Raw genomic sequence first — 24203 nt, 5'->3', positions numbered from 1 at the left:
AGGGGGGAATGTTTGGACTAAAAGAGACAAAAAATCAAATTCAATATATTGGCCCAAGTTTAGATGTAGATCTATACCAATCCTCCATAAAAAGGCATGCGATCAGGGAATCAATCTAAAAGAGGTGTCAGAGAATAATGAGGAATTGTAAGTGTAATGACATGGTGCTAAACATTTTTTAAAAACTGAGATGTACACTGTAAGGACAGAGACAGACACAAAGTACCACCTCAGAGTAAATGGGCATTATAGTTGGGATCTTTTAAAGATATTCTATCAAAAAAGAGGGAAAGAGATGAAACAAGATGGGCAAAACATTTATTGCTGAACTGAGTAATTGGTACACAGGATTTGATTATACTATTTCACTTTTCTGTTTGAAATATTCCACAATACATCTCTGTAAAAATACACCTCCTAGGAAGCTTTTCTTTCCCAGATTCTGCCAGAAAGTTAGTGATTTCCTTAATCACCTCCCTTAATAGTTTATTCACATCTTTACCATTACAGTACATAATCACGCCCAATTATTTAGGCATACATTACTATTACTTAAAATTTAGTACTCATCATGTGCAAGGGACTCTGCTGTTCTGGATACAGGGTGGTGAACAAGAGACATGCCCTCTTCACCAGTTTATGGCAAGTAGGCAACAGCCAACGTGGGGGGCCAGACAAAAGCCCAGCAAGCCTGCAACAAAGTCAGGGAAGGGGTTGGAAACCCGATAAGGAGGGAGAGGAACGGGAAAGCAGGGACCTCCTGAGCACAGGATATGCGGAAGCTCTGCTAGAAGGCTGAAGGTAAGGCCCACCTGTGTTGGGGGGTTGCAGGGCCCGTCTATGCCCTCACCTGTGCAACTAAAGCTGAATCAAACTCGTTACTACAACAGTAACACATGCTCATTTTGGGAAACGAGAAAAATACTAAAATGTTCACTTTTGTTACCTAAGAAGAACCACTATACATCTTGGCTTATTTTTTTCTTCCAGCAATTTTATTTAGGGTTCAATACTGAGCGAGAGCCAAGAAGTTTAAAAAACCCACTTTTAATCCCATTGTACAGTAGTGTTAAAGACTTTTTGTGCGTTTATTTGAGCCAAACTGTTGACAATTGCCAGGAAGCAGACTCTCAAGGACTGGGCTAATGCTCCAGAGAATGGCAGTTTTCACCTTGTTTTACACGTTACAATAAAAGGAGACGTAGGTGGGTTACATGAAATCCACTGGCGACAGATTAGGGAGGTGGGAGAAAGCAAAGGGGGAGACTCCTCTGGGACTGGGTTTAGTAACATGATAGACACATGCTTTTTACCCAGGTGGGTGCAGGATAGTGAACAGTCAACATTTAACTTGGTAACAATAACCGTGAAGGAATTTATGCTCAGTCCCAGGTCCCCAGGCACATTTGGTTTTGCCCTGAGGGGTCTGGAAAAAGGGGATTTACAAGTTACCCTGACCTTTCACAGGTGTGCTATCTTAGACGCAAAGACAATTGGCTCAATATGGACCTTTGTCAGGGAAGACACCGGCCTAGGACATGACTATCCCTATTAACTGCTTTTAGTTGAAGTTTTAACTTCAGACCATCCTTTGTGGTTACTTGAGGTCTTTGAGTCTGCAAGGCTGCCATGCAGGCCGGCCCTGAGCCGGTCAGGTCAGCACGTGGCCCTTTTTGTCCACAGTAGTAAGCGTTCTTATTTTAGGAAGCTACACCAGAAAAGCACCCACACACATGCCACCTACAGGGCTGCTACCCGAGTGTGCGCACGGCGTGGGAACACACGTCTTCCCAACCTCCGGCCTCTGGGGCTAGGCCCGCCTCCACGTCCACGTCCCACCGTGCCGGCTGCGGGGACGTTCCACGCGGCACAACCTCGGCTTCCCCGCGCCCCTACTGCCAAGCCCACTTCGTCCCCTCTCTCCCCAAACCTGGACTTCCCTCGGTCTAGCGTGGCCATTCTGCTCGCCCACCTCCCACAGATCTGGGACACGCCACCCACGCCAGGTATCCGGATATTGCACCAGTCCACAAGCGACCGCTTGACGGGAAGCCCCGCCCCGGTCTCGCCAAACCTCGCGACATCTCACCAGTTCCGCAGGTTCGCCGGCCTAACGGCACTGCGGACCTGGAAAGTTCTAAACCCCCACGCACGCGCTCTGCGGCCCTCAACGTCCCCGTCTCCGCCCTTCCATTCACGCCGCTTACGTAAGGGAGCGCCCCGCCTCCGGACCATGCCAATCATCTACTTCTTCCCTGGGGTAACCTCGCAACAGGCTTCTGAGTGGCTGATCCTGGGAGTCAACGTCGCGGAGTGGCGGTGCCGATAGGTTGGCAGTCGGCTCCGCCTTCCCGCATTTTGCGCAAAAGGTGATTGGTCGGCGTCTCCCTCCAATCAGCGGCGGGCTGTCGGATTCAAACCGAGATCGTTCGGCTTGTCGTCGGTTGGTTGCAGTCGAGTCGTTTCCTCGGCCGGACGCGGACGGTTGGTTCGCTGCGCCCGCTCCTCCCGCCCCGTGGCCGCCCTCCGCGCCGCTCCTCAGCTGGCAGGATGGCCCACAAGCAGATCTACTACTCAGACAAGTACTTCGACGAGCACTACGAGTACCGGTGAGCGCCGGCCCGCGGGCTCCCTCAGCTGGGGCGGCAGCCGGCCCCGGGGAGGCCGGAAGTCGGGTCTGGGTCCGCCGGGAGTTGGAGCGGGGGCCTGGTCGCGCCGAGCGCCCCTCTCCTCGCCTGCGCAGGCCGGGCCGGCCGCCGCTCTTTGTTCCGCGGGTGAAACGGTTGAGGCAGGGGCGGGGATGGGGCGGCTTCTGGTGCGAAGCCGCCGCCTTAAAGGGCAGACCCGTCCTCGGTCACGGCCGCGTCGGCCCTCTGGGCTCTGGGGGGGAGGGTGGGAGGGTAATTTTGGTTTAACATAGAGAAACTACTTTTTTTTTTTGCTTTTGAAGTTAATGATACTAAAAATGACCTTGGGGGGAGCCCCCGAAAACTTGGCATGTTGGTTGGGATTTGAAAGTGTTTATTGGGTGACCTACGTAGCGTTTTGAGCGTTAACCATGACGACCGAGGGAATTATTCAGGGGGTTTCCCTTTCAGACTAAACAGAGCTCGAGTGGACGCTGGGCGCCCTTTTCCTGCCGGTGTGTTCCGGCCAAGCCTGGCTTGGAGGAGTTTGGGTGCTGAGTCTGGGCAGCCCCAGTTAATCTGCGAAATTAGCAGCTGGCCATGTGGGAGGGAAGGAACGCGTCTTCTATTGGCTCGTCTGCGGGGTCTTCCCTGGGGCGTGGCTTCCGAGGCCTCGGCGCCCCGTCCTCCCGGAGGGGCCTGGAAGCCGCGGCCCGCGGCCAAGCGGTGACCTTGCCTGCTGCCCTCCCTAAGCAGGCTGTTTAGGAAGGAAGGACAGTGTGTTTGGCGCATCCCTCTCTCCTTGGAAATCTATATTCTTAGAAGAAAAACGGAGAGTTTTAGAGCTTAGTAATCCTGCATTGTTTCATATCCAACCAGAAAAAGTTGCTTTTCTAGATATCAATTTGAAGTGGGTTATCTTATTTTTACATAGTAACTACATACTACACAGTTTCCTGTAATATGATGGCATAATGTTCAGTTACGACAGAGCCCAGCGGCGATAGACAATAATGGGCAGAATGTAAACCGTATTACCCATCTAAATCTGGAAAAAATATTAATTCTGAAACATATGGCTCCAAGTAAATTGACATTTTTTAGGGTCTACTGGCAGTAGTGTATTTTTTAGTTTCAATAAACCAACAATCATTGATGAGCACTAAATAAGCCGAATTTATTTAGTGGCTCGTGTGTATTAATGTATAGAAGAAAATACTGTCATATTTGAAGTGATATATTCTAAAACATTATTAATTAAAGATGATGATCTTTCTTGACCAAGTCACTTGCCTTTATAGGAACAGAACCGTGTTAATCTTCAGAGATACTTCTAAAGGCAAATCGATAATTAGTAATAAAATCAGAGGTGTGATTCTAGGGAAGTTTGTATATGGTGGTGCAGCCTGCAATGTGGATTTCAATGTGTTTATTTTTGCCAGTATGCAATTATCTACATCTTTGATTTTTTTTCTTTTGTAAATGCAAACTTAATTTCCTATTCCTTTTTTTCAATTTAACTTAACAAAATTTGTTAATCCTCACCCAAGGATATTTTTCCTTTGATTTTTGGAGAGTGGAAGGTAGGGGTAGAGACAGAAATCGATGTGAGAGAGACACATCAATTGGTTGCCTCCTGCACGTGCCCCAACCAGGGCCATGGTTAGAGTCTGCAACCCAGGTTTGTTCCCTTGACTGGAATTGAACCCGGGACCCTTTAGTCTGTGGGTCAACATTCCATTCACTGAGCCAAACCGGCTAGGGCAATTTCCTATTCCTTTTACTTTAGCTTAGCTTCTTTTGTAAATGAACTTCAAGGCTTAGTTCTGTTAAGTGACATTTGGAACAAGTATTACAAGATTGTATGGATTTAAATTTATAAACGCTATGTATTCGTATTTTAAAAATCCTATCCACAACGACTCTCGAATTGCATTTTGTAGCACCTTTGTTGTTTATATTTGTCTTTACTTCCCTCCATGAAAAGCCCATAATACTGAAGTAAACATTGAGTTTTGGAAGTAATTTTCCTTACACATAGTTAGAAAACTATCTCCATGAAGTGAACTACAGGTAGAATTTTCTTGTAAATTTGAAACTACTGATTATAAATTGTTAATTTATAATCAAACATCTTGATGGTGAGCCTGTTTCCATGGTTTCTGGAGAAGGCAGGGGTTGTCACTTTTTTCTAAATAATACGTTGGTACATTTATGTAGGTATACATAAAAAGTGTACAAATCTAGTTAGTGCAAAATTTTCTTTGAGACTACTCAACAATGTGATAGAAATAAGATAACAGATTATTTGCAAAAACTTAAAAGTAGATGTTAAAGCAGCATTTTAAGAATGAATGGAGGTAGCTGGTATTAATCACCATGTAATTCACAGGAATTGGTGAAATTTTAACCAACTATGATAGTAAGCATAATTTGACTTGACCTCGTGACAGTCTAACAACATAATACAACTGTATTAGGCTCACTTCTGTTCTGTAAATAATATGAAATGGGTACTTAACAAACCAGCCACAGACTAGGTTGATGGCAGATTAGTCTTATGGATGGCTTCACTTTTCCTGTGTGCCAGAAAGTAATCAGACTGTCCCTTTCTCACACCCTGGCAATGATTCATAGGTATAGAAATCCTATAAAGATCGATTTATTACAATTAAGAAGGGGGAGTAAAGATTTGTGTTTAAGAATTTAGCAAAGATGTATTGGTATGTTTTGACACAGAAGAATATTGCATGCCTTCCTAAAAACAAAATAAAACAAGTTTTGGGTAATAAGTAGGTAACTTAATGGAAAACTGAAGTGTTTTTTTTGCTTTTGATTCTGAACAAAGTATAAAGCACTTTCTGGAGCATACAAGGATTTGTATCTACTACAAATCTACAATGCTGAGTAATTGAAACCCAAATTAACTGTTAACAAATGAGGTATTTTTTTTCTCCTTATGTAAAAGGCTACATGAGGTTCAGGGACCATCTGAAAAGGCTACAGCTCTAATCAGGGACCATCTTCAATTTGCATTCGTTTCTGTGGTCTTAGATGGCTTCTGTAGCTCCTCCCTGATCAGGTCAGTCTGCTTCACAATCCACAGGAAAGAGAAAAAGAATTGGGCATGTTCTTTCCTTTTGAGGACACTTTCCATAAATTGTCTATTTTCTGCTTATATCCTATTGCCCAGGACTTAGTCACATGACCAGAGATAGCTGCAAGAATATATGGTTTTTTAAAAATTTTTTCATGAATGTGTGTCCAACTTAGTTTTGGGGGTCCTATTCCTGAAGAACATTGAGACAACTAGCAAACCTTCTCTGTTGGGGGGGAAAAATTAATCCTAAAATGCCTTCTGGGTTTGGACTGCATATTCTTACCTTCCTAATTTTGAACATAGGACATTAATATCAGAATTAAAGGTAGTAGAGATTATAGTCCTCAAGATTGACACCAATTCTCGTAATATACTTTCAAGAACATTGAGGACAAAAAAATTCAAATTTTAAGTATTCTAAAGATGCATGTGTAAAGAGATTGTAATTGTAGAAAAGGCATATTTACAAACAGAACACTAATACTTGGTTACATTGGTTATGTCTTTCAACAGGCATGTCATGTTACCCAGAGAACTTTCCAAACAAGTACCCAAAACCCATCTGATGTCAGAAGAGGAGTGGAGGAGACTTGGTGTCCAACAGAGTCTTGGCTGGGTTCATTACATGATTCATGAGCCAGGTAAATTTTGTTATTTGGGAAAGCATTAACTGAATAGTAGCAGTTGTGGTTGTTGACTTTTTAGTAATATTGGTATTCAATGATATCCTAAAGTAACTGATAAGTTATTTTTGAATGATTTCTTTTCCTCCCTACAGAGGATTCCAATTTTATTTTAATACCAAAATGAAAATAATGGATTTTTCTCTCCTGCAAAACATAACTTGAGTCCAAATATAAGCTATTATTCTGTTTTAAACTAGAGGCCGGTGCATGAATTTGTGCATGGGTGGGGTCCCGCAGGCCTGGCTGGAATGGGGCTGGGCCTGTAGGGAGGAGGAGACAGCACAAGGTTGACCAAGCTGGCCTACCCTGACCCCCACCCGACCCAGATCCCAAGCCCATGCCCATCAGGGCCAGGCAGGCTGGGGGGAGGGGCTGTGGGCAGTAGGCTGGCTGGCCCCGCCCCCAAATGTGGTGGGGTCAGCAGCTGGGGAAGGAGCCACAGGTGGTTGGCTGGCTGGCTCCACCCCCTATTGACGTAGGGGGGTGATCAGGGGTGGGGCTGGCTGGGGGAGGTTGGCCGGCCCCACCCCCCCATTGGCCGATCACTGCAGTGGGCTTCATAGCAACCAGTCTTTCTGGTTGTTATGGCGTTCCGGTCACTGGCTTTTTATATATATAGATTTGTGTCATTGTTAATAATACCTTAAAGTATTATACCATAAATAGATTTAGAATTATGGTATCCCCTTTTTGAAAACTAAGAACTTATTTTTAAGATAACTTACGTGTCCCTTAAGTTTTATGTATAGAAATCTATGTAATTTGAAGTGATTTGCCTTTTCCTTTAGCCTTCTATCAAAGGATATTTGGTATCAACCATATTTAAGATTCAATGAGATAACAGCCAGTGAACTCAAATTTATGAGTGCTTGTTACGGGCGGTGCGGGGAGATCAGGTTTTTAGACATTTTTAGGTGGGGCATGGCCAAAAAAACATTGGGAACCACTGTACTAAACTAAACCTTTGTGGAGTTACATTCTATGGGTTATCAATAAATCTTAACTTCAGGGATTTATAATGCTTTGAACAGAATATGAAGGCATGCTGCAGAACTGCAACTAAAACCTAAGTGTTTTCCACTTTTTAATTTCTTTATTAAGGTGTCACATATTTGTCCTCATCCCCCCATTCCCATCCCACACCCCTCCCCACGCATGCCCCCACCCCCCTTTTGTCCTTTAGGCTCATATGCATGCACACAAGTCCTTTGGTTGATCTCTCCCCTATATCCCCACCCTCCCTCTGAGGCCCGACAGTCTAATCCATGCCTCCTCGTTTCTGGGTCTGTTCTTGTTCAGTCTATGTTGTTTATCATTTCCCCTAGATGAGTGAGATCCTGTGCTACTAGAAATACACTTATAAGAACTGAAAATGAGACAAGCAATAATGGTTATGCTGAAAGGCAAATGAATCAGTCTATAGTGAGTTTCTTTCTGGGCCAACAGTTCTTTTGAGACCCAATTTCAATGTAAAACAGTTCCTTATGTGCACATGTCAGCAATGACATTTCAGTTCTGGATGGTGGACAAATGGTGGTAATGCAGGTCCGACCCTCTGGTTTGGTCCTGGGCAACCTGCATTGTTTTCCACTCTTATTAAAGCAGCAGCAGCGGCACAAACTTAAAACACATAACAATAAGATACACAACTTTCTTGGGATTAGGGCATGTAATCATATTAGAGTTCAAGAGATGTTTCTCCAGGTAATGCAAAAGCAATCTAGGACCTGCAGATTTATAAGCTGGTGGTTTTTGAATGAGGTGTTAGGTGTCTTTGCCCCACAGATAACTTTTCTCTTTATTTTTCACTGTAATTGAGATTCCAAAGGTAGAAACCATTCTCTCAAAGTAGTTTCTCTACTTTCCATCCCTTTTCTCCAAGGTGAGTCAACACTGGGGAAATAGTCTCATTGTCAGGTTTTCTTCTGTTTACTGTTGAGTGACTTTGAAGCAAAATTCATTTCAGCTACCTCAATAAGTAACATTGACCATAGATTTATTTTACTTTATTTTGGTTCAGTTGAGAATTCTTTTAATTTTGAGTGAAAATTAACCATGTTATATTAAAATGATATAAAACATTTCTCTTTCCACAGAACCACATATTCTTCTCTTTCGACGACCTCTTCCAAAAGATCAACAAAAATGAAGATATCTGGGGATCGTCAATTAAATCTTTTTCAAATTTAATGTATATGTGTATATAAGTAGTATTCAGTGAATACTTGAAAAATGTACAAATCATTCATCCATACCTGTGCATGAGCTGTATTCTTCACAGCAACAGAGCTCAGTTAAATGCAACTACAAGTAGGTTACTGTAAGGTGTTTAAGATTTCTTCTAGTTACTTTTTTTCTTAAATATAAGTGCCTGTTTGACTTTACCTGTTACTTTTGTTTAATAAAGTTTGTATGTTGCATTTATCACTGAAGTTAGTGAACTTTAAGATTAATTCATGAGTAGAGGTTGGATGGTTTCAGTTTTACAGTTTTAGTCCTGAGCAAATAAATTTACTTTAAATGGGTTTAAAACAGTTTGGTGATGAGGGTACCACCATGTAATTTACTAATGAAGAAACCAAGAACTAGGGATAAATTTACTAGACCTAAAGTAGATTTTATAGCTCTATTAGTTTAGTTCACAGAGAATTGTCTAGAACAGTGATGGCGAACCTATGACATGCATGTCAGCACTGACACGTGTAGCCATTTCTGATGACACGTGGATGCTGAGGCGGCCGCATGCCGAGGATGAAACATTTGCGAAATAATGTTTTTTCCTCTAAGTGACACACTACCTGAGTTATGCTCAGTTTTTTGGCGAAGTTCGACACACCAAGCTCAGAAGGTTGCCCATCACTGGTCTAGAATCTCCACTTGAACAGAAAGAAGTCCAACTTAATACTCTGGGCTGCTTCCACTTACGTAAGAACTGCCACATCTAGTGGCCTTGGGAGAAACCACTTTAGCTCCGTTTCTCCCTTTCCATTTGCCAGGTGGGGTTCTTTCCTATAAAATATCAGCATTTTTTAAAGTTCAGAAGCACCCTTAAAAAAAAATACAACCTCTATTACATATGTATTCTGTGACTGTAAATTGCCTTTTAGCTGCTTGGGAAATAATTTAAAGTTAATGCAGTCTCTCTTCATTGGTATGCTGAAGAATCCTTTTAAATGAGCCATGGTAGATATAAGACCAAAGTTTGGTGGTCCTCTCTCTCTTTAGAAAGCGGTGCCTTTACACATGAGCACAGTAAAGACGGAAGCAGCCTAGAACTTCCTGCCCGCAGGGACCCATCCACTAGAGGTCCAGGGTTAGCGAGTGTCAGAAACAGCCCGGTCTCTGGGTCCATTCTAAATTCTTCCCAAATACACCCAAGTAGGTCTCTTCTTGAACCCTATTCGTTACACTAACTGTTAGGAACTCTAGTCCAAGTTCCTCCTTTATCTTCTCACTAGTTACAGGTGTCAGGTCCAAGCCCCTCTGCTGGGTCTTAGAAGCCATGAGAAGTTGTATAAGAGTGAGTGTATTGTAGGAGCTAGGGGCCATATAGCCATCAGACAAAACAGTTCTTCCTAGTAAGTCCTGTACAGGTAGCTGCACACCGGCTAATAAATACAGCTTTCCCACAAAGCAGTAGCACCTCTAACAGCCTCTGTACCTACAGCTATTAGCTGAGCAGCCACATGCTGTCTCTAGACTCACCATCTCTGAGCTCCCTGCCTTAGCAGCTTCTTCAGCCTCTGGCTCAGCAGCTTTTCTCTCTGGTAGCTACATCCCCTGTGCCTACGTTTCCAGCACACTGGCTGGTCAATGACTCTTTAGAGGAAGGCCAGTTGCCAACAATGACATCAATCATTTGGGTTATAGAAGTGCAGTGGCCCTGAGTTGTACTTGCTGTGCACCTGCACAGTCCTTGGACCTGGGTATGGTATCTCAGCCTTGAACATTCTGATTGAGTCCCAGGCTCAGAATGGCCTTGATCATCAGGGGTACTCTAAACAGGGTCCCCACAGCAAGCCAACAGAAAGATGCTAGAACTGCTAAGCAAGCATTGCGTTTAGGGCAGACGAGAGAACACCGAGAGGGAGCGGAGAAGTCCCCCGTCCCCAGCCTCCACCATTGATTACTATGGCCAAACACTAGGCCTCTCCAGACGCTGGAGTTTTGGGTGTGTCCAGGCATGTTTAATTAACCTGTGGGCCCGGGCAGAAGAAAACAGAAGGAGCTACCTGCATTTTTCCTGCTTGAAATACTTGGTAGTCACTCAACCCTTCTCAGTGCAAGGCACAGGTTTCCTAGAATTAACCTCCGGCCTATGATTTTGAACCTAATCAACCACTATGGGTGAAACAGCCTACACTGTCAGCAAGCCCTAAATCTAATGCCTGCAGCTTCCTCCGGGTGCCCCCGTCCACTTCACCCCCTTTGCAGACCCACTCCGCAGCCTCCCCCACCTCCGCGTGCCCCAGGCCCAGCGTCCATTTCTCACTCTACCTGCTTCCCGTTGACGGCATTGTTCTCCCACGAAAACCAGATGACTACTCCATCTCTACCTCCCAGCACCTTTCATGAGAGCCAATACCTAATTGTTGGAAAGAACGGCGTAGTTTTTAAATTCTGTGGTTACTTCCCAAGTGCTTTACGTTCCTGGGAATTAGGACACCAAGTCTTGGTTTTCCAGGTCTGTAGGGTATACACCTCCCCCGAGTCCCCCACCTCGCACATCCCCGCCCCGCTCCAGGTGCCCCCGCCCCGTGTGGACTCCTCGGTGGTCTTGCCCAAGCGCATCCCCGCGCTTCCCACTGCCTTTGCAGAACGGTCCCCGCGGTGAGTCACCTCCGCCTAGAGCCAGAGCCGCCCCGGCCGCCGCCGGGTGCACTTCCCGCCGGAAGCAGGGCTGGCCGGGCGCGTTTCTGTGACGCACTTCCTGGCGTCTGCCCGGAAGGTGGAGAGAGGGGTGGGCGAGCGCTCAGCGCTAGTCCGGCCAGCCGACGGGGCGGCTGCTGGCCTCCGGGGCCGGGCCGCCTCCGAGCCGCGGGTCATGGCGTCGGAGGGGCCGCGGGAGTCCGCGGGCGAGGTGAGGACGGCGGCCCCGGGCAGCCCGGAGATGTGGGGGCCGCGGGACAGGGGCGGGCGGCCAGCCCCCAGCCCCGGCGCCCCCGCCGCCCGCGGCTGACCGGGGTGCGGAGGGACGCCGTCGGGGAGTCCGCCAAGTTCCCCGGGCGCGGCCGCGGAGGGAGGAGCGCCGGCGCCGGCTCCGATGGCCGGGGGGCTTGTGAAAGTTCTCGCTCGAGGGCGCAGCGTGGCCGCTCGCCGGAGCCCGGCATAGATTGGCTTTCAGCCCGATGGCACACGGCGCTTAAGAATTGTCAGTGAAAGTGAATCTCTTAATACGTGTCTAAGAACCCAAATCTCATGTCTTTCACGTTCCACTGGTGATCGATTTTCTAGCAAAATTCCTTTTGCTTTTCAACAAAACAAAACAAATGGTTTGTGTAACTTTTTTGAGAAATTCAATGGAAATAAACTCGCAATGTGTTTTGGGTGCTACAGGTAAGCATTCCGTGGGTATGGTTACCTACAGTGCTACGACCTGGCTTAGCCCTAGCTACAGCTGAAACAGGTACAATGCCCCTATTCCGAGTTTAAAGCTAAGGAAACATCCGTTGGGGTCCTACTATATAATCTGGGTTGAATTTTACTTCCACTTTATTTTTTTTAATTTTAAATTTTTTTAAAAAATATATATTTTATTGATTTTTTACAGAGAGGAAGAGAGAGGGATAGAGAGTTAGAAACACCGATGAGAGAGAAACATTGATCAGCTGCCTCTTGCACACCCCCTACTGGGGATGTGCCCGCAATCAAGGTACATGCCCTTGACCAGAATCGAACCTGGGACCCTTGAGTCCGAAGGCCGACACTCTATCCACTGAGCCAAACCGGTTTCAGCTTTACTTCCACTTTAATTGGTTTCCTTATTTTTCACTTTTAATACTTAGACTGATTTTTCCAGTTAAAAGCAATGGGGCCCTGGCTGGGAGTATCACCCTGTACACCGAAGGGTTGCAGGTTTGGTCCCCTGTGGTGGGGAGAAGGGAGTAGGGCAGCTGATCCATATTCTCTTTCCCTCTCATCTTCCCTGCCTTCTTTCCCCTCTAAAATCAATAAGCATATCCTTGGGTGAGGATTTAAACAAGTATTCTCTTTAAAAAAAAGCATTGGGGGAGACATTGTTAGCAAATGCTTATCTTTCGTATAAGGCAGAGTTATTTGAACAGCTCTGAGATTAGCATTTACTTCCAGGAGCTGCTAGAAAGGAGCCACTCTGGGTTTTTTGTTTGTTTACATTTGGTTGATCTCATAATATATGTAGCTATAACCTCCTTTTTTTCCCTCAGGGCATCAAGTTGTCAGCAGATGTCAAACCATTTGTCCCCAAATTTGCTGGGCTCAATGTGGCATGGTTAGAGTCTTCAGAAACACCCATGTTCCCTAGCTGTGCAGCCACGTACTATCCTTGTGTTCAGGAACTACCAGTGCCTGAGTATGTATTCTCATAAACACCTTGCCTTACCTGAGGACTTTGTTTCTCGGCTTTAATGGTGAATAGCTTTAAAATGTGCTGTAGCTAACTCGTTGAAGTTCTCAGGGAAGATTCTCCTTCACCAAGAAGGGTCTGAGCCGGTAGCACAACTTAAGTGTGTCCTGCAGCAGAAACTGAAGTTTTGGCTCTCCTTTTCTTTCTTGTTACTCACTCAGGTATTTTGGGTAAAAATTTTAAATGCATTTTTATTGATTTCAGAGGAAGGGAGAGGGAGAGAGAGAAACATCAATGAGTAGAGAGAATCATTGATCAGCTGCCTCTTGCACACCCCCTACTGGGAATCTAGCCTGAAACCAGAGCATGTGCTCTGACCAGGAATCTTGAACCATGACCTCTGGTTCATAGGTCAATACTCAACCACTGAGCCACACCTGCCTGGCGAAAGTTGTGTTTTGTTTTTAAAAAGTTGAAGACCTGCCTGTATGTGATGAGGTCTTTGGTAGGAATGCCCACGTTTTCCACTGTAATTGCACTGTTTGTCAAAGGGATGTTGGCTCGGGTCTCTTTTGAGTTGTTCTAGCTTGGGTGCTTCACATAATAAAATACAGATGTACCTCTAAGCCATCTGCTGGGTGGGATTTTAGTAACTCCAAAGAAAGGTGGAAAGCATCTAAAGCAACGTCCTGTCCTGACAACAACTTGAACCTGACCAATCAGAGGCTCAAGGTTGCACAGTACTTAATTTAAAAATTATGTTTCTTAACCCCTTATCCTTTTAAGCTTTGATTTTGTTTAATAGTTTATAACCAAGGAAAAAGATTGGCTGACAATAATCCTGACTTACAAGAAAACAGGGACAACGGAGTCATGAAGTCTAAGGGGCGCGGTTAGAAAGGAGAGACTTTAAAGTGGGGGTGAAATGGGAAGCCTTGAAGTACTTGAGCAGGGATTATCTAGTCAGTTCTATTGTAGGTTAAGAAGTGCATTGCTCTAGTCAGATTTTGTTTAAATGGAGATATCTTGTTGCCAGGAAAAGAAGGAGTAGCCTTTTCCATAACACATTCCTATTAGTTCCACTATTACAATCTCATTCTGTACGTCCCCTTGAAGGAGGGGAGTAACCTTTTACAGACTTTGTCTACCTCCCGTGTCTAACCGTGCACTCCAAGGGACTTCGTTTATTCAGTTAGAGTTAATTATTGAAAGGCTATTATATGGAAAATGCTAGATGCTAAAAGGGAATGGCTACCTCATGAGCTGTACTCTTTTTGTCAATTTTTTTATAGACTTGAACTGGTAGAGATGAAAGAAAATGTACTAATCTTCTCTAAATTTACCTTATAGACTAGACAAATATCAGTAGAAGTATTCTGATATATAGAATTGCCCATTTGGAAAGTACTAAGTATTTATGGCGTAATGAACAAATAGAGGCTATGCAGACAAAATAAGTTCTCTGTTGTATTTTATTTGAGTATTGTATGTGTGTTTTTTTTCATGCTTGTCACATCCATGAGGTTGACAGGGAGGTGTAGTGTTATTTTTACACACGAGAGACTGAGGCTAGAATTGCTTGTCCCAAGTTATTCAGGTAGGTCACCCCAGAATCAGAATCAGCACCCAGTTCTTTAACCTGCGCTCAGTTGTATTCCCCAAGGCTGCTGTTGCTGTTGGCAAGATGTTTTTGAGCATTTCCAGCATTTTGCAGTATGCTGTGCAGTGTCACAATGCACAAATGGATGCTTCTAGGTTAAGCCTGCCAGCTTTGAGAGCCTGCAGGGCTGACAGTGTGCGCAGATCAGTTTGGTGGCTGGAGGAGTGGCTGGATCCCTGACAGGTGCTGGCCTGACTGAAGGGACCAGGTAAAGATGTGTTGGGAAGACAGTAGAGGTGTGAGTTCCTTTTGTTAAGAGGGCACCATTAGGCAATTAGTGCCTTGGCCAGTGTGGCTCAGTTGGTGGAGCATTGTCCTGTGCACCAAAAGGTTGTCAGTTCGATTCCTGGTCAGGGCACATGCCCAGATTGCGGGCTCAATTCCTAGTTGGGGTGCATGCAAGAGGCATCCAATTGATGTTTCTCTCTCTCTCGCTCTCCCTTTCTTTTTTTTTAAAAAAAGAATAAAACATTTAAAAAGAAATAAAAGCCTACATAGTACAGCTGAAAGTTTAGGTTTGGTGAGTACGAAATAGGGAGCTTTTGGGTTCACTCCTGGATTCTGGTTTGACTTCAAAGGAGAGGGGCTTGAAGACTTTGACTGGGTTCCAGGCACTGGAAACAAGGAAATACATGGAGACCTGCTGTAAGAAGGAAGAGTCCTGTGGTGTCCATAGGGTGCTGGTGGGAAGGTGTATAGCAGTTTCCAGTGGAATGCCTAGAAAAGACTCGTGGGATCATTCATGAGAACACAAGTTGGAAGTGGGGCTGGTTCGGGGACCGGATGTTAAGTTTTGGGTTTGTATGTGCCAGATGGGGGGAAAGTGAACTGTTAAGTGGAAAGAATGCAAATCCTGAGCAGAATGATGAGAGGTTGGACTCCATGAGTCTGACAGGCTCGGTAGACTGCAGCAGAAGCCATGCCGTAGAGGAGCCTTTGGGAGGTGGGTGAGCAAGAAGAGCAGGATTTGCAAGGCCAGGCCAGAGGAGCTTTTCTGGTGATGTGATGGGCGGGGCAGACCTAGCCCATGTGATGTGGAAGCGGTGGCAGCATGGCAGGAAGTAAGTCCTGGAGACTGGATCGTTGGTAGGGATGGGGCAAGGAGAAGTGGAGCTGAGGATCGGCAGGTATTGCAGAAACACAAGGGCTGCTGATATCCAGGGGGTGCGGAAGGAGGAGGTGGGCGTACAGGAGATGGCGTCACTATGGTGAACGCTCATCTGGGCTGTTTGTGGCGACTGGAATTTTACAGGAAGCCATTTGAAATCCCAACAGATGCTGTGAGTTGTCTCTGTGAGATTTTGTGTTTGGTATTGTTCTCTGCAAATAACTATTTACCTTGGTTGAAAAGAAAAGTATCATCTTTCCAGAGGAAGAAGGACCAGTGATGAGATGTTCAAAGTGGAAAACTAGGTTGTGATAGAGCCGGGACACAAACCAAGGTCTACTAACTCGAAGGTGAAAACTTTCTGGATGACAACGGCCTTCAAAACCAGCCCCGGGGCTCTGGCCAAGTAGACCATTGTTCTGATAAGCCAACGCTGCGGGTTTGATCCCCGGTCCAGGCACATACTAGAATCAACCAATGAATGCATAAAGAAGTGGAACAATAAGTCGATGTTTCTATCTTTCTTAAACAAACCCACCATTGGATCTAACCCCCTTTTCTTCTTGACCTAAATTTCATTGATCTGTTCATTTATCCAGATTTTGGGCTTGGGATAGTCTTTGTTACTTTTTCCCTATCAACTCAACTTCTTTGCCCATCTTGTGAAGAACAGATATCTCTCACCTTCGTCTGACCCCCATTAGATTTCCTGAGCATCAAACAAAATAAAGTGGGAGCCACATCTAGGGGTAGTGTCTGAGGAACGGGACACAGCTTTCAGTCTCCTTCTTCAAGGGGCAGCACTAGCCATTTTAATTAGGAATGCTTCATTACTAGAATAAATTGGCAATGAGTAAAATACTTTACAAGATCTAACCTTAAAATATGAATTAATTCGAGGCCCAGTGCACGAAATTCGTGCAAGGGGCTCAGCCCTCGCAGCGCCAGCTTCGCCATCTGGAAGGTTGTCCGGATGGTCGTTCTGCTGTTTGGTCTAATTAGCGTATTAGCTCTGTATTACATAGGAAGGAGGATAGGCAGTGATACCAGGCAGCCGGTGACCAAGTACTGCATGGAACGAGAGCAGTGCCCATCCTCACGGCTGTCTTCAGGTCCCATGTAGACTGGCTCCCTTTCTGCTTCTGTGCGGGTTCTGAACCCGCAGCAGAGTAGAACGAGGCCTTTTAGGAAGGGTGCTGGTGCCTGGGCCCACATGTCCTGACCGGCACCAGTTGGAAGATCATGTAGAGTGTCCCGTTACTAGCTTCGGGTTCTCCCGCCTTTCATTGGACCAGCACACTTTGGGATTTCATTGATTTGCTACAAGAAATCTTTCAGCTGTAGAAATCCACAGAAACATCTAGTACTTATTTGTGGGAATGGAAAGGTTATGATTTGTGTTTTAACTCAGCTCTTTAGCATTTTGTCAGTGTATCAGCTTTCTTCAAAATGGTTGGATCCTCTGGCCGTATTTGCTAAAAAAAAATAAAAATAAATCACTGTTCCATTGTATTTTGGTTTAGTTTAGCACCTCAAGCAAATTGGAGCCATGGCAGTGTTCCCAGATGGTGTCCATCTGGTCAGCAGGGTCTGTAATTCCCAGGCCACTGTGCACACAGCGTCCCTTTTGCAGCTCTGGCTCTGCAGGTCGGGAGCAGGTGGTGGGCTTGGAGCCGCAGAGCGCTGCAGCAGGATGTCTGCAGCCCCTGGAAACCCCGGGAGGAGGCCCTGCAGGTCGTCGGGATGGAGGTTAGATTTGGTCAGTGGGAGCCTCTGGAGAGAGGATGGTCTGGATGGCCCTTTTGGCCAGGGTCACAGAGTCTTTCCCAAATGTTTGACATCTTGAGAATGAAAAGCTTCTGGGCATCTTCAGGCTCCTGTTGAGGATGTTCCAGCTCGGTAGGGAAGAAATAAAACTAGGTCAGCATCTGTCTTTGCAGGGTAAGAAAGAAAGGCTCAGAGGTTTCATTTAGCTTTTAATTAGAGTCATGTCAATGTAGAGTGAATGGCCTCAGAAGTAAGAAAAGTTAAAACAACTTTATTATGAAATACTAAACTCCCTGATTTGTGGTATGAAATCTGTAACTAAAATTTACCCTTTTTATTTAGGCAGACACTCTATCCTGAAAATATGGCCTTTAGAGCTTCAACATTTCCACATCAGTATTTACCTTCCGAGATGGCTCTTCATCCATACACCCCTTCTCCTTACACCGTGGAGTCTGCACACAATATTTGCCCAATGCCTGGCTCCCAGTATGATTACAGCCAGCCCAGTCGTTACCAAGGTTTCCAGAAGAAGCCCCGGTGTGAGCACGTGTGCCCTCTCCCACAAGACACGAAAGCTCTGTTTAAGGTCAGTAAGTGTGTGGTTTTGGTCACTTTAGCATTTAAAATGAAAAGAATTGGTCAATTCTTGCATTAACTTAGGCATTGCTTATCTTTTTTTGTGGTATTTAAGAACTTATTTGATCTAACCTTCTTAAACATGGTTGAGTTGTGAATACTTACATATATTTGCAATGTTAAACCTGTTTTATTTTTATTTTTTAAATATATTTTTATTGATTTCAGAGAGGAAGGGAGAGAGAGAGAGAAACATCATTGATGAGAAAGAGTCATTGACTGGCTGTCTATTAAGTTTGGAGGGTCAGAAGTTGTACACAGATTATCTATTGTTGGGAGGGTGGTCATTCAAGGGCCAACTGTAGTTTTTCTAATTCATGTTACTTTTTTATGTTTCCTGCAGAAAAAAACATATGATGAGCCAAAGTTTGCCGGTAAAAAGGCTGATGGAACTGTATCATCCGATGTGAAGTCAGTGAGAGGCTCACATTATGTGTCCTTTCGTGCTGACTCTAATTGGAAATCAGGTAAACTCTACCCACCCCAGGGGCATTGCTATTGCTGTTCTTTGGGTTTATTGTGAAAAGCTGGGGCCATCAGACTTCCTGGGGGATCCTGGAGGCCTTTCCTCCTGGGATGGGGACCTGTTGCATGTGGGCTCTGATGTGCCCTTAACGTGTTATTTATTACCTTGTTTTACACAAGAACTTGTCTAAGGTTACATAACAAGTAGGTAACGACCACACACCTCAAGCCACGTCCTTAAAAAGCAGATCACAACCACATCCCTTGTACTGTGCTTGGCCCTGTTCATTTCCAACACAGCTTCCCTGGGGTTCTGTGGGAAGATTTCTCAGTAGATGGGACAGTTGATCCAGGACTGCGATTCTGTCTTACTCCCATTCCCAGGCAGTGTGTTTACTCAGGGTACTGCTTTTACTCATGCCAGAAGTTTTGTCTGTTCTGTCTTGAAAGCTACCATTCTGGTCTGTGGCCGAAAAAGTTAGTGATTCGACATGGTGTTTTTTCCCCTGAAATTTAATTCCAAATGTAGTTTGATTACAGCCATCCCCTGTTTATATAAGGACTTAAACCTTCCTCTAATGGTGTACTCACTGGGAAAGGTCTGTTGTTTATGCACAGGTACCACATATGTTACTTGGTGTATACATTTTTCTCTTTGCATTGATTTTACTTATAAACTGTCTGGTACATGGAAAAGTGAAAGGAAAGTTGAGCAGATAACTATATGAGTCTGGCCTTATAATTAAACATAGAGATGTTATGTCATTGCAACCTACATTGTCATTTATTTGCATTTGAAGGAGAAAGATAGGGCAGAGGTTATAAGTTCAATTCTACTTCTCTCCAGTTTGTTCTAGCAAACTAAAATAGGGACCATTTATTACTTAAAGGAAATTTGTTAGTGTCTCTTTAAATTTGCAAAACTCTAAAATGTGTAATTAAGAATTATCAAAATGCCCAGATGTACTATCAGGCCAAGGTAACTATCTCATCAACCTTAGAATTACTCCTAAAATATGCAGAGTGTTTTGGTGGCCCAACCAGAGCAATTGTACTGATGGTCATGTATGTTTCTACTGTAACACAGAAGGTTAACAGCACTAGCAAAAGTTAGGCTGTTTGGACAATAACATGTTGCATCAATAGCAATAGATTTTCTGTTCTGCAACTTAAGCCTGAGTACAGGTCATCACACATCTAAAATTTCCCCTACTTTTAATTTATAAATACAGATGGTTATCATAAACGAACAGACAGGAAATCCAGAATCATTGAAAAGTGTGGACCTGCCTCCAAACCTGAGTTTGAATTTACCGGCTTGGATTTTCCTAAACTGCAGGGTGCAGAGAACAGGGAGATACTAGAGACACCAAAGCAGCCCAAGTGGGGGCCTCTGCGCTCCGCCTCCACAGCGCCCCCCCTTGGGAGAGACGTGGTGAAACCCGCTCCCGGGTTAGCAGAGGTGAGTGCCGGCTCCTTTCCTTGTTTCCGCCTTCCCTTTTGTTGTGTGAACTGTTTACGGCCGGCGACGCTGGCACACCTCATGCCGCCATTCTTTACAAAGAAGCACCTGATACACTTACTTTCATCTGGTAGGTAAGAGGTCCAGGAGAGATTCTAGCATGAATCCTGCTGGTTTCACAGCTCCCTTCTAGCATCGCACTTGCAGCATTGTGTGCTGACAGCACTTTTTCAATACAGACAAAAAGATTTTATTTCCCCAAATAGTAGTATTTAAAACTACGTAGTGTAATTTCTGGTTTTCCGGGCTTTGTATCTGTACCTCGTTGTTAATGTTACAGCGAATTCAGTGATAGTAACTGAAGTTCTGAAGAGCATTCAGTTGGCCACTTGGTCATTTTCAATTACACACAGTCACCCTTTGATCTCAGTGTTAGAGACTTTCAGGAAAAACGTTATGGGGTTACTATTCCCTAAAATTACTCTGACCAATCTCTGGTCAAGGAAGGGTGGGGCTCTTCCAGTGTGAGGGCAAGGAGAAAGACGAAACTACCAAGAAAACAGCTTACCCGATGGCTTACCTCCCGAATAGAGGATTTCCACTGTCTGTCCTTGTCCTGGCGCTTGGACACGAAAGCCCCAAGGCTGGGTGATCCTGCTGACAGTGCAGAGGTATGCCATTCCCAGGGACTTCCTGTCACCTGGTGAGGCTCAGTCTCACGTGGCAGGTGCGTGACCCTCTGGGCGCCAGTGGAGTGTGTGCAATGGCTGAGCGGTCGAGGGGCTCCACGGTTTGGCCGGGGCTGAGTGGGTAATGCCCCGCCCGAGAGCACTGTACAAAGGAGAACAGGCCAGGAGCATGACTGATGCTATATGGCCCGGTCACCTGTTAGAGGTGAGTGCTGCACATGTGGACATGAAGCGTGTGAGATTTACATGCTTGTTACCTTATTATCTACTCACACTCGTGAATTTTGTGTGCAGTTATTTTTTTATTTGTTATTATTTTTAAACTCTATTGATTTCAGAGAGGAGGGGAGAGGGAAAGAGAGATAGAAACATCAATGATGAGAGGGAATCATTGATTGGCTGCCTCTTGCACGTCCCCCACTGGGGATCAAGCCCGCAACCCAGGCATGTGCCCTTGACCGGAATCAAACCTGGGACCCTTCAGTCCACAGGCTAACGCTCTATCCACTGAGCTAAACCGGCTAGGGCTGCAGTTGTTTTTTTAATTTCCCTTTAAGAAACCTTTTTCCTGATTATACTAGTAGTATCTTTGAACACCAAAAAAATATGAAGAATAAAAACGTAATTGGCTAAAGTTGTATAGCCAAGAGAAAGCCATGTTTAGCACTTAATCTTTTGTTAATGGCACATTGTGAAAATTGTACATTTGGGGATCATATGTATGGGCTTGTGTTAGAAATTTTTAAAACTCTTTTGGCATTTTTTCCATATCTTTAAATAATCTTTGAAAACATAACTGCTGCATCGGGTCTTTGATATTGATATTGATGTTTAAATGTTAATTTTTACTAATATGATCACAATCATGCAGAAGCTAAATTCTGAAATTGCTAGTATGTGAACTATAGGACCCAATAGCTTCTTTTTTTGTTTTATTTTGTTTTTTAAATTGTCTTTATTGTTGAAAGTAATCCTCACCTGAGGATAATTTTCCATTGATTTTAGATAGCGTGGAAGGAAAATTTGAGAAAGACAGACAGACAGACAGACAGACAGAGACATCTATGTGAGAGTGACTCATCAATTGGTTGCCTCCTGCTGACTGGGGCCAGGGATGGAACCTGCAATCCAGGTACATGCCCTTGGCCATGAGTCAAACCCGTGACCCTTCAGTGCGTGGGCCGACGCTCTTAACCCAGGGGTGGGGAACCTTTTTTCTGCCAGGGGCCATTTGGATATAACATCATTTGAAGGCCATACAAAATTATCAACTTAAAAATTAGCCTGCTATATTTGGTTAAACATTTAATTAACTCACCCTAAAGCCTTGGCAGGGCCAGACCAAATGATTTCTTGTGCCTTATAGGGCCTAAGGGCCGGACATTCCCCATCCCCACTCAAACCATTGAGCCACACCGGCCAGGACGACCTAACCACTTTTGAACAGGGGAGGCACTACTAGGGTTTCATTGGCCTTGGTGAATATAAAGTTACATTTATTAAAAGAACATACTGTGTTTTAATTATTTTTTATTTTTTTTATTATTTTTTTTTAAAAATATATTTTATTGATTTTTTACAGAGAGGAAGAGAGAGGGATAGAGAGCCAGAAACATTGATGAGAGAAAAACATCGATCAGCTGCCTCTTGCACAACCCCTACTGGGGATGTGCCCACAACCAAGGTACATGCCTTGACCGGAATCGAACCCAGGACCCTTGAGTCCGCAGGCCGACGCTCTATCCACTGAGCCAAACCGGTTTCGGCTTAATTATTTTTTATTACTGGATTCAGGTATAATGAAATAGCAAAATGATTAAGTTTATGAAGTGTATCAGCTTTAGAATTTATTTTCAAACTATTCGAATTTGAATTTATCAGTTTCCTCTTACCTTCTTAATGTACTCACCGCCCCCTCCCCATTGTTTTTGGGGCCTCATGTTCCGTGTGTGTGGCAGCTTTCTATCTTCATAAAAGTGGGCACCTATTGCAAGCATGTATTGGTCATCTTTGTGGATGTTTGGAGGGACTTTGGAACACTGGTGTGTATGCTCGGTACATGATGCTTTAGCATCCTGTGGGGGCACTCGGGATTTAAGAATGATATTGGCACGTCTGCACTGATGCAAAAGTTGTCTGTGATACGTTGATCTTTTAAAGGGTGCATGAGATGTGTGATGTGATCCCATTATTAGGATCTATATAAAAATTATCTCCTAGGCCAAGAAGTAGAGAGATGCTAGCTAAGCTGTGGGTGGTTTTTCTGCCAGGGAGAGAGATTTGGCAGAAGGAAACCATTTAACTTTTCACTTTATATACTTACGTATTTGGAATTTTTAATTAGCATATATTTTGGAGATTTTAAGAATGACAAGCTGTATTTAAAAATTAAATGATTACTTTCCCATTTGAAATAGTAAGAAAATAACTGGTTTGCTTTTTAAATAACTGGTTTGCTTTTTAGGGTGAAATAGTGGTGAAAAATAATAAGCCGACTGACTCTGTAACTGATAATGCTGCTACCAATTCCTCTCCATGTACAGGAGGTAAGAGTGGCTACTAAATGCCATTTTCGAAAACCATTTGTCTATTTTTAAGTTCATTGTTAGTCTAGTGCAACTTAAATGCTTTTGTCTTAAAGCCTTCTTTAAGGCAGGTGAAAGGTTGTTGATAGACGGACAATATTTTAGAAGATTGAAGTAGATGAGATCTCCATGTATGTGTAAGGAGTGTAAGATAGCAAAGAATTCTAAATGAAATGTTTACTCAGTTCAGTGAAAAAATTTATCAACTCAAAAACGGTAGCTTCCTTACGTGTTACCTATACCAGAGGTTCTCATGGTGTTTGGTCTCAAGATCCCTCAATACCCTTTAAACAGCCCCAAGAGCTTCTGTTTAGACCAGCAGTCGCCAACCGGTAGTCCGCCGCGGACCACGGGTCGTCTGTGAGGTCCGAAAGGTTGGTGACTGCTGGTTTAGACAACTGTCAGTATTAGCAATATTGGACGTTAAACAGGGAAACTTCAAAAATACTTACTAATTCACTTAAAAGTAACATAGCATTTTTATGAAAAATAACTGTTTTCCACAAAAGTAAGACAGTAAGGAGAGCAACTCTCCAGTGGCTGGCTCTGTGGATCTGCCTTGCCACTTGGCTTTTTCACTGTCCTACCTTTGCAATCTTTGTAAAAGAGAAGCGGGGAGGGGGGAGGAGGGGAGGAGGCGGAGAGGGGGAGAGAGAGGCAGATAACACATTCCTGCCAGGAAAACAGTTTTGACTTTAAGGGTCCAGGAGCCTGAGGCCACACTTGTAGAGCTGCCAGTATGTCCTTTCAGGGCCAAGAAGTAACATTCAGAGAGAGTTCAATAGAGTCTGCTCTTGAAATCTTTCTAAGTAGCTTGTCCTAACAGAAGACATTTTTACAAAATTATTCCTGACTTATCCACAGGTATGTT

The 24203-nt window shown here is 44.3% G+C and overlaps 2 protein-coding genes and 1 long non-coding RNA gene across 11 annotated transcripts in view; 2 read left to right on the top strand and 1 right to left on the bottom strand.

Moving 5' to 3' along the window:
• The first annotated feature begins 2414 nt into the window (after positions 1–2414).
• Positions 2415–8837, top strand: CKS2 (CDC28 protein kinase regulatory subunit 2). The gene is made up of 3 exons (XM_008154628.3): positions 2415–2609; positions 6241–6368; positions 8510–8837. Exons 1-3 carry the CDS (start codon positions 2551–2553, stop codon positions 8560–8562), a joined length of 240 nt encoding a protein of 79 aa, XP_008152850.1. The 5' UTR covers positions 2415–2550; the 3' UTR covers positions 8563–8837.
• LOC129151691 (uncharacterized) lies at positions 2992–11292 on the bottom strand. Its single transcript, XR_008558349.1, has 3 exons — positions 11253–11292; positions 10911–10998; positions 2992–3444 (listed from the first exon to the last, which is right to left on the bottom strand). It is a non-coding gene; the product is annotated as an uncharacterized LOC129151691 (long non-coding RNA).
• A 70-nt stretch (positions 11293–11362) lies between these two features.
• The window catches only part of SECISBP2 (SECIS binding protein 2), a 42745-nt gene continuing 29904 nt past the window's right edge, over positions 11363–24203 (top strand). For 6 of the 9 annotated variants that reach the window (XM_054727073.1, XM_054727078.1, XM_054727076.1 and 3 more), the window contains exons 1-6: positions 11363–11493; positions 12818–12963; positions 17835–18081; positions 18475–18598; positions 19829–20058; positions 23212–23293. In XM_054727073.1, coding sequence (XP_054583048.1) covers positions 11458–11493; positions 12818–12963; positions 17835–18081; positions 18475–18598; positions 19829–20058; positions 23212–23293 — 865 coding nt within the window. In that variant the 5' untranslated portion in view covers positions 11363–11457. Of the gene's footprint in view, positions 11494–12817; positions 12964–17834; positions 18082–18474; positions 18599–19828; positions 20059–23211; positions 23294–24203 lie in introns of those variants that run through there. The other 3 variants (XM_054727079.1, XM_054727077.1, XM_054727080.1) reach the window with 3 other exon arrangements.

Source organism: Eptesicus fuscus, chromosome 15 (assembly GCF_027574615.1).
Source record: "Eptesicus fuscus isolate TK198812 chromosome 15, DD_ASM_mEF_20220401, whole genome shotgun sequence".
NCBI lineage: Eukaryota > Metazoa > Chordata > Mammalia > Chiroptera > Vespertilionidae > Eptesicus > Eptesicus fuscus.
Note: the sequence above shows the minus strand (reverse complement) of the source record. Positions and strands in the feature narration are given on the sequence as shown.